At 40.1% G+C, this 15,816-nt stretch overlaps 1 protein-coding gene across 1 annotated transcript in view; it reads left to right on the plus strand.

Moving 5' to 3' along the window:
* Nucleotides 1-15,816, plus strand: part of BTAF1 (B-TFIID TATA-box binding protein associated factor 1) — a 95,977-nt gene that overhangs the window by 55,742 nt on the left and 24,419 nt on the right. Inside the window, exons 20-24 of the mRNA XM_019555514.1 lie at nucleotides 340-530; nucleotides 1,401-1,554; nucleotides 1,634-1,743; nucleotides 2,771-2,972; nucleotides 8,253-8,401. Coding sequence (XP_019411059.1) covers nucleotides 340-530; nucleotides 1,401-1,554; nucleotides 1,634-1,743; nucleotides 2,771-2,972; nucleotides 8,253-8,401 — 806 coding nt within the window. The remainder of the gene's footprint in view (nucleotides 1-339; nucleotides 531-1,400; nucleotides 1,555-1,633; nucleotides 1,744-2,770; nucleotides 2,973-8,252; nucleotides 8,402-15,816) is intronic.

Below are 15,816 nucleotides of genomic sequence, written 5' to 3' on the forward strand. Positions count from 1 at the left end.
TCAAGAGTAAATTGGATGCTTATCTTGCTGGGATCCTATGACCCCAGCTGACTTCCTGCCCTTTGGGCAGGGGGCTGGACTCGATCTCCCGAGGTCCCTTCCAGCCCTGATGTCTATGAAATCTATGAAACATACTTGGCTCTGTCACCAACTTTGAGTGATCTTGGCAAGTTGAGTCCAATGAGTTTGTTTCCCATCTATAAAATCAGCATAATGAAGTTACTCTTTCTAATATCAATCAAGAGGTGTAGATGTATAATAGGCTGTTCTTACTAAGGCCTACCTACCTTTTGATACTCAGTTTTAAAGTAAATTGTCAATCTTATTCTTTTATAGTAGGACTGAACTCTGATAGAGATGGGATGCATCATACTGTTACCAAGCACAGAGGAATAATAACACTGTACAGACATCAAAAAGCTGCTTTTGCCATCACAAGTAGGCGAGGTCCTACACCAAAGGCTCCAAAAGCCCAAATTCCAGACCTTCCCACTGGCAGCAGCGGAAACATCCCTACAGAACTTGATGAGGTAAATCAGAGGTTTTTATTCTTGATAACTGTTCTTTAACGATCTTAATATTTTCTCAGCCTGACTGTGTTGTAGATGAGGTTACATCAAGGATAGCTCAGTAGTTTCTCTTGGTGGGGGTGGGGAATGAGTTCAGGTTAATTTTTGTGTTACAAGCAGGATAAACTTAAGAACAATTAAATATTCATATGATATTTAATTATTTCACATTTTATGTGGGAAAACATTTAATACAATGCTGATAATGGCTAATAATATAAGTAGGGAAGGAATCAATCAGTACACCTTGTGCCACTGCTGCTTGTCCCTGGGGAATCGCCTTCTGGTGCACAGCAGGTTACCCTGGGTTGGGTAAAGGAGGCTGGGGCCTTACCTGGAGCTTTGGAGGCCTTGGGGATTGCAGCTGTGGTGCTCCTGCAGCTGGGAGCCTGGCCAGCAGCCAGAGCATGGGTCCAGAGGCCAGGCTCCAGTTTTGAGCAGTGCATACTGCTGCCATGTGCACTGCCCTGCTTTTTTTTAAGGTGCAGGTTTTTTGAACCCAGGATCTTCCTGGGTCATAAAACCCCTCAGCTCTGCACAGGGAACTCCTGCATTTGTGGTGTGTGGTGCCACAGACAGGCCTGCAGCGCCACATACCACACATCCCTGCTCGTCTGGATGCGGCCTGTGAGACTTCTTTTGGTCCAGTCATCCAATTTGTTGAGGTCCTGCTGAATTCTAGCCCTGGTCTCCCCAGCTTGATGTCATATGCAAAATTCTTATTTTTGGTCTACTTTATAGATTTAACAACAAGACTTGTTTGAATGTAACAAATTTAAAAATGAAGTAAATCTTTTCCTAATCTTATTCTCTGAATCGTGTTTATTCTAGGCTCAGAAACCATATGTTGTGCAGAGGAGAGGAGCTGAGTTTGCCTTGTCTACTATAGCTAAACATTTTGGTGCTGAAATGGCAACAGGATTGCCACATCTCTGGGATGCTATGGTTGGTCCATTAAGGATCAATATTAACACAGATAACTTTGGTATGTACATTTTGTGTTATGATTTCAAGTTAAAATGTATGTTAATCTCAAACTAAACATATTTTAATTTTTGTAACAGATCGAAAGTCTTTATTGGAAAAAGGAGATGCTTCTGCCCAAGAGGTGGTGAATTCCCTACAAGTTTTTGAAACAACAGCAGCTTCCATGGATGTTCAGCTCCACCCTTTGGTAGAGTATAATATGCCAAAGCAGTTTTGTGATCAAACACACCACTTCCATTCCATCACTTTATCTACGCCTTCAAATAGTTTATACCAGTCTCCTTACCAAATGAGACAGCCTTTTTTCATTAGTAAAAGGAGCTTGATTTTTCAGGTAGTACCAGCTACACTTAATACAATCTAAATCTAGAAATAATAAATTATATTTACAAATAAGAGTAAATTTGACTCCATCTGTTCTGTATCCTGAAGATAAACAGACATAAATGTAATTATATTGTAAATACCATGCGAGATACCAAGAACAATAGAATTAACAGCTTTCATTTGTAGAAGGTAACTGGTCATTTGGGTCTGTCTCTTCTTTGCTATTAAAGCCAAGATGATAAGCATATTGTAAATATTTGTCAAATACTAAATTTCTGTATAAGCAATTGCTGTAGTTTGCTCAGGAATGTAAAGCAATCTTTACTACCTTGCCTGGATTGGAGGTAACCAATGTTTTCTTGTGTAGTAAGTTAGTATGCAAGATTGTCTAATTTTAAAGATGGTTCTAAAAAGAGGTCAGAAAATTCAAAAACAAAAGCCTGAGTTGGACTCAGTTTTTCAATATTTAAACATTATGATTCTTAAAAAAAAAACCAAACAGGTGGCTTGCAGCTCTGATTAAAATGATATGTTTCAAGATGAAAAAAGTATTTCCCAAAATCCTAATGATAAAGATCTGCTTTAATTTTAAAATCTGATTAAAACCTTCATAGATGTATCTTACTTATTTGAAATTTTTTTGTGTTGAAGAATATCACTTGTTCTGTGTCCCAGAAAATTAAAGGCTTATATTAGACTTGTGTGGGCAGTCTTTTTCTCTCTCCTGAAACCACTCTTCAGTGAGAAAAAGTAGATTACAGTTTTAAGCATTTTATTACATTGACTAAGGTACCAAAAATGGTGAAATAGAAAATATTCATTTTAAAATAAAATCATTAAATAATTGGCATTTAATAAATATTGAGCTCTATTTTTTTCCTTTCCAGTTGATACAACATTTGCCTCATCTTTACATGTGCCTTCAGCATCCCAGTACTGCAGTAAGACACATGGCTGCTCGTTGTGTAGGTGTCATGAGCAAAATAGCTACCATGGAAACCATGAATATTTTTTTAGAAAAGGTTCTTCCATGGCTGGGAGCAATAGATGACAACACCAAACAAGAGGGTGCAATTGAAGCACTTGCCTGTATCCTTGCTTGTGTGTTTTGTTTTTTACTTTGTTTGTTTGTTTATTTTAATAACATTTAGAAGTCTGTTCTTCATTGCATGATTTAGGGAATTATTAGGGGAAGATATTGAAGTGTAAGGTTGTGATATGGTCCTTCTGGTATCATAGGCTTCCTGTAAGATTAAATCAGTTGTCTTTATTGAAGAAGTTGATTGGGTGAAGCTTTGGTAGTGAGAACATGAAAGAGAATTGCAGAATTGCCCTTAAATAAATGAGTAAATGGCTGTCCAAAAAATATAAAGGTAATATACATCTTAAAGACTGATAAAAATAGGTGTGTGCAAAGTGAGCCCCGAATCAGGAACAGTGATTCAATTAGTTGATTTGGATTCACCCCGAATCAGGAACAGTGATTCAATTAGTTGATTTGGATCACTGTCCCTGATTCAATTTGGCCAAATCTGAAGATTCGATGCTGAGTCAGAGAATTGGCAATTGGGACACAGACACAGCTTTCCATGTTTTTTTCTGTGTACCACAAGGTACCAGTGCAGCTCATGAATGCTGCAATGCTGGGGCAGATGGAGCATCCCACAGGAGGGCGGGGGGCCCTTCCACATGCTTGGTGGCGAACCTGGAAGTGGACCATAAGTACTTCTGGTCCACTTCCAGGTCCACTTGGGAGCCCCTCAAGCTTGCATGGGACAGTCCATGCACCCCAGCATCACAGCATTCACAAGCCACATGCCTAGATAAAAGGGAATTGCATAGCATGTAGTGAATTTGTGGTATTTACTACTCCTAACTATTGAAGCCCATAGTTGCAAAAGTTGGATAAAGGTGAGATAAACACTTTTAAGTCATAACATTGACATGAGCCAATTACTTACTACTTAAAATAAGGAAGAAACATAACTGCAAGTAAGTTATTTCATTACTGTTCTGCAGCATCTGGTACTGGCCTTTTAGACTATATCCTGCTGATGGGATCCAAAATGTTGAAGTACTGTGTTTAAGTAGAAGATATACCAGGAATTCAAATATCCCATGCTGCATGACTGTCTTGAGGTACCTGCCTAGCTGGCATCTCTGATATTGTACATATTTGCTCATTTAAAAAAATGACATTATTCCTTAAAAAGTAGAAACTGTAGTTACAGCAGAATGCAGACCAAAAGGACACACTACTTAACTCATGAAATCAGAGAAAAATGTGCAATACTTTTTTGCTGTTTAAGAAGAGTAGCTTTAATAAAAATTAAATTTGCTTAGCTTACTAGAGAAAGAATGTGCATCTTTTTGTTAACCATTTGTCGTTACCTTTAAAGAGTTTAACAGTTGTATTAAAATATCATGAACAGTTACCACAACTCTTCAAAGCTAAGGAATATTTCACTTCTAGATGATTTAAAGTACTTTTTATTGATTTAACTACATCTAATGTAGCACAGCAAATGAGCTAATGCTAATTCATGAATCTGAAACAGAAGGGAAACCATTAGCCATTATAATGACGTATTACTTTTACTAGTTGGGATTAGAATGTAAAATCTTAAACTAGTGAGCTTTAGTGGAATATAACTGCATCTACCCACCATATTTTCTGCTTGACATTTTCTTCCGTTTTTGGTCTTAGTTCATTTCAATATCTGAGTTATGCAGCACTTAGTAATAACATGCATTGTAGCAGATGCTGTAGGCAGTGTGATAAGACCTCAAGCTTTCTGGCAATACTCTTATGCTAGTTCATCCCTAATTATGTATTAAATCTCAGATTTGTGCAGTTTCTTAAAGAGGGAATGGAAACAGCTAATATAGTGAAACAAATGTCCCCTTGTGCATCTAGTCAGAATTTTTTTGTGTTAAGGTAAATTTTAAAAAATCTTGGTGAGCAAGACTACTTTATAGCCTAGGTTTTATGAAGGTGTCCACTTCAGGGACTAAATAAAATCCCTTGTTTTCGTTCTTAGTCTCCAAATTTGCCACAGCAACTTCTAATGAGAACTGAAATTTTACTTAAAATGTTACTGTAATGTTTACTTTTTGCTGAGGAAAAGCTTTTTGAAATAGTCTGTTTTAAAAGTGCATTTTCTCTGATTTCTTTGGGTTCCTTTGGCTAAATAACCAGATTCCCCTGGCAGGGAAACCTTTGATGCACTAGTGACTCAGGACATTGACAAATGAAGCTCGTTCATTTGGTACTACAGCTGGTTGCCTGGGTTTTTGTTTTTAAAGTGGGCTGACAACTGGGGTAGCTTTGCCCAATGTGATGGAGAACTGACCCTGAAAAAATGGGGTGTGCAATTCTACAGGTACAAGTTGCACCAATTTACAGGTTGTCTGCATATATCCATTTTGGAACACTATATTTAAGATGACTCCCTAATTAATTAGAATCTATACTTGAAAAAGTACAGAATAGAATCTAATTATTTGGGAGGGTATCTTTTAAATTGGTTCCACCCCACAGTGCAGGGGCAGACCCCTGCCACTTGCCCATCCTGCATACTCTTTCCTCTTCCTCCTTCTACCACCACTGTAGTTTCTCCTACACTCCCCTGGTCATGTGTCCCCTCCCCCTCCATATGAGCCACCCAGTCCCAGGACAGCTGGTAGCTATGCTCCAGCTTCAGTTCTGAGCCCAGGCTGAAGCTGGAGCTTAGCTGCTGATTGCCCCAGGCCAGTACTTGAATCTAAGATGCAGCTTTCTTTTCCCCCTCATAGAGCGTGTCCACACATGCAAGCATGTGCATTTGCAGCAGTTCAGATAGAAGCAGTGAAAATTTGTTCTGGGGCTTTTTGCCTTGGTGCAAGTGCTCAGACATGCACTTTGTTGTGTAGCAAATTGTGCCACTTGAGGCAAAATAACCCTGATCTGCAGCTGGGGGGGAGCTAGAGCCCAGAGCCAGCACCTGTCCTGGCCCAATCAGTACAAGAAGTCCTTCTTTAGCTACATGGGGGGTAAAAGTAAAAAACTAATGGGAGTGTGGAGCCGCTGCTTAGTGCCTCAGGATACCCAGCCACTACCACCTAGGAAAAACAGAACTCCTAAATGACTACTTTGCCTCGGTCTTTAACAAGACCAAGGGGACCAACATGCCAGGTAGGGCACAGAGTGTGCAGGGTGGGATTGACGCTGTTCCCACCATAGCCATAGAACTGGTGTATGATCAGTTAAAGAAATTAGACGTGTGAACTCCACCCAAGAGTGCTGCAAGAGTTGGCCGAACTAATCGCAAAGCCCCTGGCAAAGATCTTTCAAAAATCATGAGCCTCTGGAGAAATCCCAGAGGACTGGAAGAGGGCCAGTGTTATGCCCACCTTCAAGAAGGGGAAGCGTGAAGACCTGGGAAACTACAGGCCAATTAGCTTAACATCTAGGGAAAATCCTAGAAACATTCATCAAAGAGAGTATATGTGACAAACTTGCAGAAGGCACAATACTGAATGACAGCCAGCATGGCTTTGTTGCAGGCAGGTCTTGTCTGACCAACCTAATTTCTTTCTATGACCAGGTGACTTGTCACCTGGGCGAGACGAAAACGGTGGACATCATATACCTCGACTTCCAGAAAGCCTTTGACTTGGTATCCCACAAGGTACTGATCAGAAAACTGGAAGATACTGAGCTCAACTGCAGGACCATCAAGTGGGTGTGAAACTGGTTGCCGGGTAGGATGCAGAGAGTCCAGTTGAACGGATCAGTGTTGCCCTGGCGAGATATGGGCAATCACATACCCCAGGGCTCGGTACTTGGCCCAGTGTTGTTCAGTATCTTCATCAATGACCTGGATGAAGGGTGAAAAGCCCATTGGCCCAGTTCACGGACAACACCAAGTTATGGGGTTGTGAGGACACAACCACAGGTAGGCTGCAGATACAAGCAGACCTAGACAGGCTGGCATATTGGACAGAACAGAACCAGATGAGTTTCAATGTAGAGAAGTGCAACATGCTGCATCTAGGAAGGAAGAACCCCCAGCATACCTATAACTGGGCATTGCTAACCTGACCAGCACTACAAATGAAAGGGATGTGGAGGTAACAACAGATGCCAGCAATGTGATGCAGTAGCCGCTAGGGCCTATAAAACTCTGGCATGCATCAATTGATGCATCTCCAGTAAATCCAAAGAAGTGATTCCCCTGCTTTACTCAACACTGGTGCAGCCATAGCTGGAGTAGTGTGTCCAGTTCTGGGTACTGCACTTCAACAAGGATGTGCTAAAGCTCAAGAGGGTCCAAAGAACGGCAACCTGTATGATCAGGGACTTGCATGGCAAGCCATACAAGGAGAGACTGAGGGATCTCGGGCTCTTCAGCCTAAAGAATCCTGAGAGGGGACCTGCAGCTTACTGCTATATCAGAGGCGTACATCGGGCTCAGTGAACAACTGTTCACCAGGGCACCGTGGGGGAAAACTAGAAACAGTGGCCACAAACTCCTGGAAGATAGTTTCAGACTGAACATTAGGAAAAACTTCAGAACTAGGGTATCCAGACTATGGAACAAGCTCTGCCTAAGAGGTGGTGCAATCCTGAAGACCTCTAGGGTACAAGAGAAACCTGGACAGTCATCTGGCTGGAGTTATCTGACCCCAGATGTCTTTCCTGCTCATGCAGGGGGCTGGACCCAATGATCCTTCTGGGTCCCTTCCAGCCCTATGATTCTATGACTATGTGATCACTATATATAGAGAGTAAGACAGAGACACAGCGATCAGTTGGGCATGTTTTATTGATATATCTACAGTGTTAAAGCAATTTGGACGTCCAGCAGTGTGTCTCATCATCATAAAATGTTTTGTTGCCCCCCACCAGGGATAACAGCCCCCCTACAGGGGCCAAATGGCCCCCGCAGGGGCTACCACCCCAGCCCCATGATTGCTGCCCTGCCTGGTCCTAGCTTTCACTGGCTCCCCCTAGCTGCAGGGTACAAAAATAGCTAGGTATGCTCCTTTAAAATCTACCTTGCATACTTTTCTATTGTGATCCTCATGTAATTTATAAGTATTCACATATCTCAGTGTAATTTACATTGGTATTGTGTGTTTGTCCATACTGCTATATGTGCTTAGGTCATCTAGGGCTGCAAGCATTAGTGTGGATCCCTTTAGGCGTCCTCTAGCTATATGCCTGGATAAGACTTCTGCTTTTGCTTTTGATGCTAGTTCACTTTTTCCTATTCTGCTTGGTATGACTAGTTGAAATATTACTCACAGCCATAAGTACAACATCGTATTTTAATGTAAAGTAGGTTCTGAACTAATAAAAATAAGTTTCCTTAATAATTAATCCAGGTGTAATGGAACAGCTAGATGTTGGTATTGTTCCATATATTGTTCTCCTAGTGGTCCCAGTTCTGGGTAGAATGAGTGATCAGACAGACAGTGTACGTTTCATGGCTACTCAGTGCTTTGCAACACTAATTAGACTAATGCCACTCGAGGTAAGTTGGATTTACAATTATTTGAACAAATGTCTTCTCCTTAGCCATTTACTTTTCACTAACCCAAAATAAACGACTTAAATAGAATCTAAGAGACCAACTCAGCCTTCAGTCTCCATCAAAGTTAACATGAGGTATACTTGTGTATGCTAGGATAAAATGAAATTGACTGTGAACTTTTTTCCTGCTAAAATAGTCTGTTTTTATTCCAGTGTATTGTTTGCAACATTAATTCAGCTATTTCCATGGAGTAATACAGAACTACTTTCTTAAGGAAAGATGTTTTATGTAGATCACTACTCTTTCCAATTTCTTTGCTCACATATTGTCCAGCAGAGCTTCAACTGTGCTAAATTAACATCTGAAAAAGTATTCTACTGTGATTTTTTTTTCAGTGCATATATCCTATTGCTGTGTATGTAGCCATTAGAAATGGGTATTTCTAATTTTAATTAATTTATTTTACATGCATCACACCAGTTTTTGCTTGTTTTGTATCCCTAACTGATGCCTGCAAAAATGCTGAATATGTTCAGAGTATTGAGTATATAACACATCCTCAAGGAATAACTAGCTTAACTGATTGTAGTGATGGCAGTCAAGTCAGTTAACTAGACCTTTGTTTTACCTTTGCTTTTACTTTTTAGCTCTGTATATTTGCGTATTTGAGGAATTTCTCCAGTATCACCTTATAGGGAACAATGTTGTGCTTGTGAGTTATTTTCACCAGTAGATGGTAACAGAACGCAGAATTCACTTGCAGATTTGCACTGAATTTTCATTAGTGACTCAGTAAATTGCAGCCTTTTTTAATTGTTAATTAGGTTTTTATACTTATTTCAATATTTCCAGCTTTAACTTAATAGGATATGAACTTGGAAACATACTGGCCAACAGTTTCTCTTTGAAGTATGCTAAAACAATTGTGAAACGCAACATTTCTAAATGGATTATCTAATTAAAATCCCCCTCCTCTCCCCCCCCTTTATTTTTTTTCCCCAAATGCAATTAAAAGGATGTGTAAATTCTATTAATTCAATACTCAGTTATAACTAGAATGACTCCTCCATTGTTATGGAGATCTTGGCAGCACAGTCCAAAGATTTTTGCACTTTAAAACAGGGCTTCCAATAAAGTATGGATGGCAACTAGAACAGATGGTATTTTCCTGTATTAGATTATGGGAGGGGTTTTTGCACTATTATTCAGCCAGCTTCCTTTATCCTTGATATTAACTGTAAAGCAGTTAATATAAAATGTTAATCATTCCAACCATAGGAGTACATTTTGAAATCGCCATGTCTTTAAAGAAAAATTTTGATATATTTTGGGAGAAATGCAAATCTCTAAGATAATGTCAACTATGCAAATCTGTGGAAAACACAGGAGACAAGTCAGTTGCAAGTTGTGTATAATTTTGGGAGTCTTAATGTTCTGTTCAATTTTGTAGGGAAAGGTATGATAGAAATGCATTGTATGCAGAAACCTAAGGATCCAAGAACAGCAGATTTCACAGAAATTGCCTGATTTCCACAAAATCACGATTTGAGTAGGTCCCTAGCTATAACCATAGGTGCAGAGCCATTGCTAGGTAACCCGAGTGCCCTGCCAAGAAAGAGGTCCAATGAGAGTTGCCACCACTTTTTCCTTGGCAGTGAATCTGACGCTTGTATCATGCCAACAAATTTGGCAGAGCTGTTAGGAGACGTATCGGATCAAATCCAGAGCTTACCTATCTCCCTTTTACCCAATTTGATTTTTCTGTAATATTAGGGGGGTGTGGGTACTTGCAATTCTCACATATGACTACCCCATCCAGTTACACTCTTTGTACTGTTGGTCTTCCTTCTCTATCTTTCCTCAAGGAGTTTGCTAATGATAACCTGTTAGAAACCAAAGTGGTCTTGCTGCTTTTATATGGGGGCCATAAAGAAGGTGCCAACAGAATTTGGGGAAATGAGCTTCTACTCATAGTATTTCTTTACGCTGAAGAAGGTGTCCCTTCATCCTAACCTAAACCTGAGAAGGATTAACAAATACATGCCATCTGGACCTAGAGCTAATGTGCTGCTCTCTCCATTTTTTTCTCTCCAAGTTTAAAACTGTTTTGTGACTTTCTTGATTTGTGGGAGGTGTTTCCATTTAACTATTCCTCTGTGCCACAAGAAATACCTGAAATATACAGTACATTATAAACATAGGCACTGACTTTTAAACTTTTTATAGCATCAACAATGTTCACAAAATGGATGTCAGTGTTGTCAACTTACTGAAGGAGGAAAGAAATTGTCTGCTTGTTCTTGACAGCTGGATGGTAAGGAACAAGTTCCAGCAGAAAACTGTAGAAGCCCTGTCCTCTTCCTGTTCTTGTTAGAGCTCCATATGTCTCGCATCAACACACATGGAACACTGCATAGGAACATGGAGACCTGTAGGTAAAAGCTTGCTTACTGAAAGAATGGTTCAATACCATCAAGCAAAGAACTGAAAAGCAAACTACATGTGTGGGGCTGCTGAGCGACATGTCACCATGCCCAGGCAACAGACCTACTAGATGTCACCAATAGCCAGTGCAGTTTCTGAGGTTGCTCATGTTATTTTTCTGTACCAGGCCTTACGAGAATTATGTTAGTGGCTAGACGTGAGAGAGAAATTACCCACTCCCTGATGATGTTCCTCTTAGAAGCCTCAGGTACAAGCTAGAGACCTTATCTCTCCAAAGGACTAAGTACCAGGACGATTTTGGAGTTGCATCTGTTTGCCCTGGAGTTTCAGAACCGTCTGATGGCCTGGGTAGCAATGTTTTCTTATTCTTAAGTGGCTTTTCCATGCAGCAATTTGGCTGATTGCTTAAAATGACCAATGGTAAATAGGATTCGATTACTGCAGGCATTCATGATGGAGGTCTTGTGGCAGTGGGTTAATGGGTACTTCTGTGACAGATGTGACTCATGACAGGACAGCACCATGTGACCTGAACTATTACCCAATTACCCAAGAGGGACATGAGTCTAAGCTTCTTAGCAGATGCCTTTATCTTGTAATGGGAGTCTCTACACATCCTTTTTGCATGTTTTCTATCTGCTATGTCCTATCCATGACTGTGATAATCTGTGATAGGTTGAGACATTCATTGTAACAGCTGTCTACTGGCTGAGGCAATTTTGGCTGATGGATCTTTTGGAATTATCCATTTTGCCTCCCATCCATCTTTTGATCGGCCACACATCTCAGAACCACAGCCAGATATTGCATCTGATAGCTTGGAATTTGGCTGGGTGAGCACTACTGACAGACTAGTCTTAACAGGTTCAAGACACTGTTGTAGATCAGGAGCTGTTTACTTGGAAAGTGTTCTCCATTTGGAAACTCAGTATAGCCTGGAACTGGTCAGAGCTGTAATATCAAAGATCCTTGATTTACATGCTGCACGGGCATATAGTCCTGTCTCACTCAGTCTTGCAAATATATTGGCATGTTCCTGGATAGACATAATGAGTCATTCCTTGCCTGATTGTACTAAAATTCCTCCGGAGCTTCTTGCATATGTTACCTACTTGTTAGAAATCAGATTGCTACGTAAAGTTTGACATTGTCCTCCTGAACTTACTGAACAGCTCCTCCAGCTTTATTTTTTTTTTAAATTTTGTAGTGCTGTTGACATAAAAGTTGCACCTAACTTTGACCTTTCCTTGGCAATTCAAGTCAAATCATGCCATTGTTCACAAATTTGGAGATTTTCTGAACACTGGGACAAGCAAGGCGTAAAGAGGGAGCTAGATAATTGTAGAAGGATTAGAGTGATTTTACAGAGCATGCGAGTAAAGTGGGGAAAGAAAGTCAATCATTCTGCTGAAAGATGAGCTGCTATAGGTAATATGGGTTTTAAGAACAAAGAAAATCTTTAAAAGATTTGTATTAAGAAATTGAAAATCTCTTATTTAAAAGCATGTATAGTGCTTCTGGATCTGTCATCTTGATGTCATCCAGTCTCCTACTCTTATGTGTTCCATCCCGTTTTCATATGCATGCTTTGGCTTCATTTCACCTGGAAAAAAAAATCCTTTCCCTTGATTCTAGCTCCTTCTTTTTCCTGGCTTCTTTACCTAAACTTTCTTGAGAATGTGGTCTTTTTCTACACCTTTTTAAAATTCTCTTTTAAACCCTTTGCAATAAATCTTTTAGACTGGGGCAGGCAATTATTTGGGGCAGAGGGCTGCTTACTGAGTTTCGGCAAGCCATTGAGGGCCATGTGACAAGCAGCCCAGGGCAGATTAATATTAATTTTCTAAATGCTTAAGGGCCCTGCAGGATGGATAGAATGACCTGGCAGGCCGCATCCAGCCCCTGGGCTGCATTTTGCCCGCCCCTGTTTTATGCCAAGGGTGCTCAACTCTAAGACCACAGCCCAAATCCAGCCCCAGGTGCTATGTGATCTGCCCATGGGGCTCCCCACAGGGTTAGTGGAGAGCCCTATGGGCCACGGCCTTGTACACTAGATTGAGCGTGCGGGGCTGGATGGCGACCAAAATTTAAATTCCATCCATCTGGAGCTTTGAGTGGAGTTACAGAAGTTAGTTGATAAAATGTGAATGGGGCAGGGGGAAAATGTGGCCAAAATCATTCCAATATAATTACAAAAGAGAACGGGTCAGCAACCCCCAGTACGCAGGCCAGAGCATGGCACGTGAAGACATTTTGCTCTGTACACTCTGGGCAGATGGCTGGGGAGCCGCAAGGGACCTGATCTTTGTTGTGGCAGGACAGCCCCAGCCCTTTCCTCACTGTCTGCCCTGAGGTGTGTGTCTACTTGCCACTGGCAACAAGCTGGGCCAGGACTCTACCAACCCTGGTGCAGCTGCTTGTAGCCTCCCTGCCACCTGCTGTCAGTAGCCCAGGCTCTGTGGCGGGGCTTGCCTAGAGCCTGAGTCAACTTTGGTGGGCAGCTGGGAGGCTGCAAACAGCTACACTAGGGACCGTGGAGCCTCAGCCCAGGTTGTTGTCTGTGGCAGGTGCATGCATGCTTCAGGGCGGACAGTGGGGAAGGGGCTGTGGATGCACTGCCACAACAAGGATTGGGCCCTTTGCTGCTCCTCCATCATCTGCCCCCAGCGCACCAACGTCCTACAAGTCAAGGTTGGGATTTTTTGGCACTCTGCCCAAAAAAGGTTGCCAACCCCTAAAATAGAACCTTCCTATTATGCAAATTAACATATTTGTACGTTATCTTTTTTTTTAAGCACAGAGGGAAAATATGTGGATGAAATTTAATGAACATGCAGTATGAGAATGTAAGGATAGACAGTAGTATCAGTTGCATGTATTGCATTAAATTTTCATTATAAAAGTTATAAATAAGTAAGCAAGATTCTTCATTAATAAATTAAATGTGTCAATAATTCATGAATAATTATTTAGCCCTTATCACAGCAGATTATCAATCCTAGTTAGAACTTCAAAAGAAACAAAGTACTGTGTTCTACACACTTTTAAAAAAGAGTTCCAATATTGAGAAAATAAAGAAATTTAAGTACTTCTAGGTAGCTATTTTGATAACTTTAATATCTTGGGTCTTGATTTACATCTTGTTTAAAGAGGCCTGTGATTCAGTTCTGCTAGTGGTCAGCAGTGGAAATAAATTAAGAGTTGACGCTTGTATAATACTCATAGGGTTTTTTGTATTAAAACTTCATTAAACCTTTTGTTTGTTTGTATTTTAAGAAAAGATGTTTCTTCTTAAGGCAGAATTAAATGTTTTTCTCCCAAAGATTTGGATAGTTACAGACCCTCAGTCATCCTTTGTTTCGAGGTCAGAGGAAAACTGCTGCATGTGTCAGATGAAATACATTCAGAGCTAACTCCCTGCTCTTGCAACCAAATACCTGTACTTGAAAGCAGTGGATCAGTTCTGCTTTCAAAACACATGGCACTGCACACAAACTTATTACAGAAGGGATCAAAGCCCAGCAGAGAATAAAAGCTTGTCAGTCATCACCATAGAAATGTATAAGAGTTGCTAGCTCATAATCCATTACAACCTTATTGTTAGGACCATAAGAAGTTTACCTCAGTTTATCTTCAGAAGCAGTGGTATCCTTTGCTAGGAAGGTGCTCTAGGCAGTGATCAAAAAATAGACTTAATTGTTACTAATTATAGGGGGGGGAGATTTTTTTTCCTATTCTACTTCTTTATTCCTTTCTGTTGCATATATCCTACACGTCTCTGTCTGAATTCCTTGACTGATTTTTCTTTTCTGAAACTTTCACCTTCTCTTCCACCCAAGTGACACTTTCTATTTCTGTGATTTGCCTGTTGTGGAATTCAGATATAGTTATGGCTGTTAATTAAAACCTTTAGTTCAGTAAGCATTCTCATTTAGCTATTTATAGCACTTTAGTGTTTCAAGGCGGTTTTGTAAATTTTCCTTTCTTGGGGGCAGGGAAGACCTGAAGGGAGCATGGCAAAGCCCAGGACAAATGTGAACTGGTTTCTGTTGTCTCAGCATCAGAGAACTGCTTGAGTGTAAGGAGACAAAGTCAGTTCTTAATAGCTCCTGGCAGACATTACATTTATTTACTAATTGTGCCATAAATTGCAACAAGGCACATGTTTTATGAATTTATGGATTGAAAAAAATATTGATTAATAGAGTCTCTTTTTCTTTTGTATTGTAAACAAAAGTTAAATGTTAACTGTGTGCAGGACACTAGGTCCTTATTTCCTAGTTGAAAGAAGAAAAAAAATGACTGGTCAAACATTGACTTTCCCCATATACAGTAGCTTCTAGGCTCTTCTGTTTCAGTCAGAGGAGCATGCTCTAGTGCTGTTTTCTGGCTAATAGTAAAAAAAATGCACAGTTTATCCATTAGGAGAAATAAAACAAAATGTTGATAGTCAAGTAGTATTGTAGTATGGGTTTTGTTAGAACAGCTGCTGTTGACATGTTGTTAGTTCAAAAGAGCAATGACCTTTTACTTTCAAGATCCAACACAGGGAACAAATTGTTTGGAAATGATTTACGGTTGCCTCTATGTGGATTATCTTTGTCACTGGCAAACAACATAAAATGACAAGAATGTATTCATTGCATAGTTTCTTGTGCATTTTCTTCAATCTCTTATGTAATTTGCAAAACATGAGGATATTAATACATTTAATTACTGAATAAAGGTTTGTTGTTATGAACAAACACAGATTTTTATTCTTGATCCTAATCTAGTAGAATAGCAAGAATCCATTTATAGTTTAAGATTACGTGTGATCTGTATTTGGTAGCTGATAAGAAATTCAGTTTGCTTAGTCTTTGTGTTTCTTTGCTTGCTTACCTTCAATAGTCATGCCATTCAGCCACAAAAGCGTAATACTAGAAAACTATGCTTGAAGGGGAGGTACAGAGTAAACCATTCATTTTATT

This window comes from Crocodylus porosus, unplaced genomic scaffold (assembly GCF_001723895.1).
Source record: "Crocodylus porosus isolate Cpor-Errol unplaced genomic scaffold, CroPor_comp1, whole genome shotgun sequence".
In the NCBI taxonomy this organism is placed as follows: Eukaryota; Metazoa; Chordata; order Crocodylia; family Crocodylidae; genus Crocodylus; species Crocodylus porosus.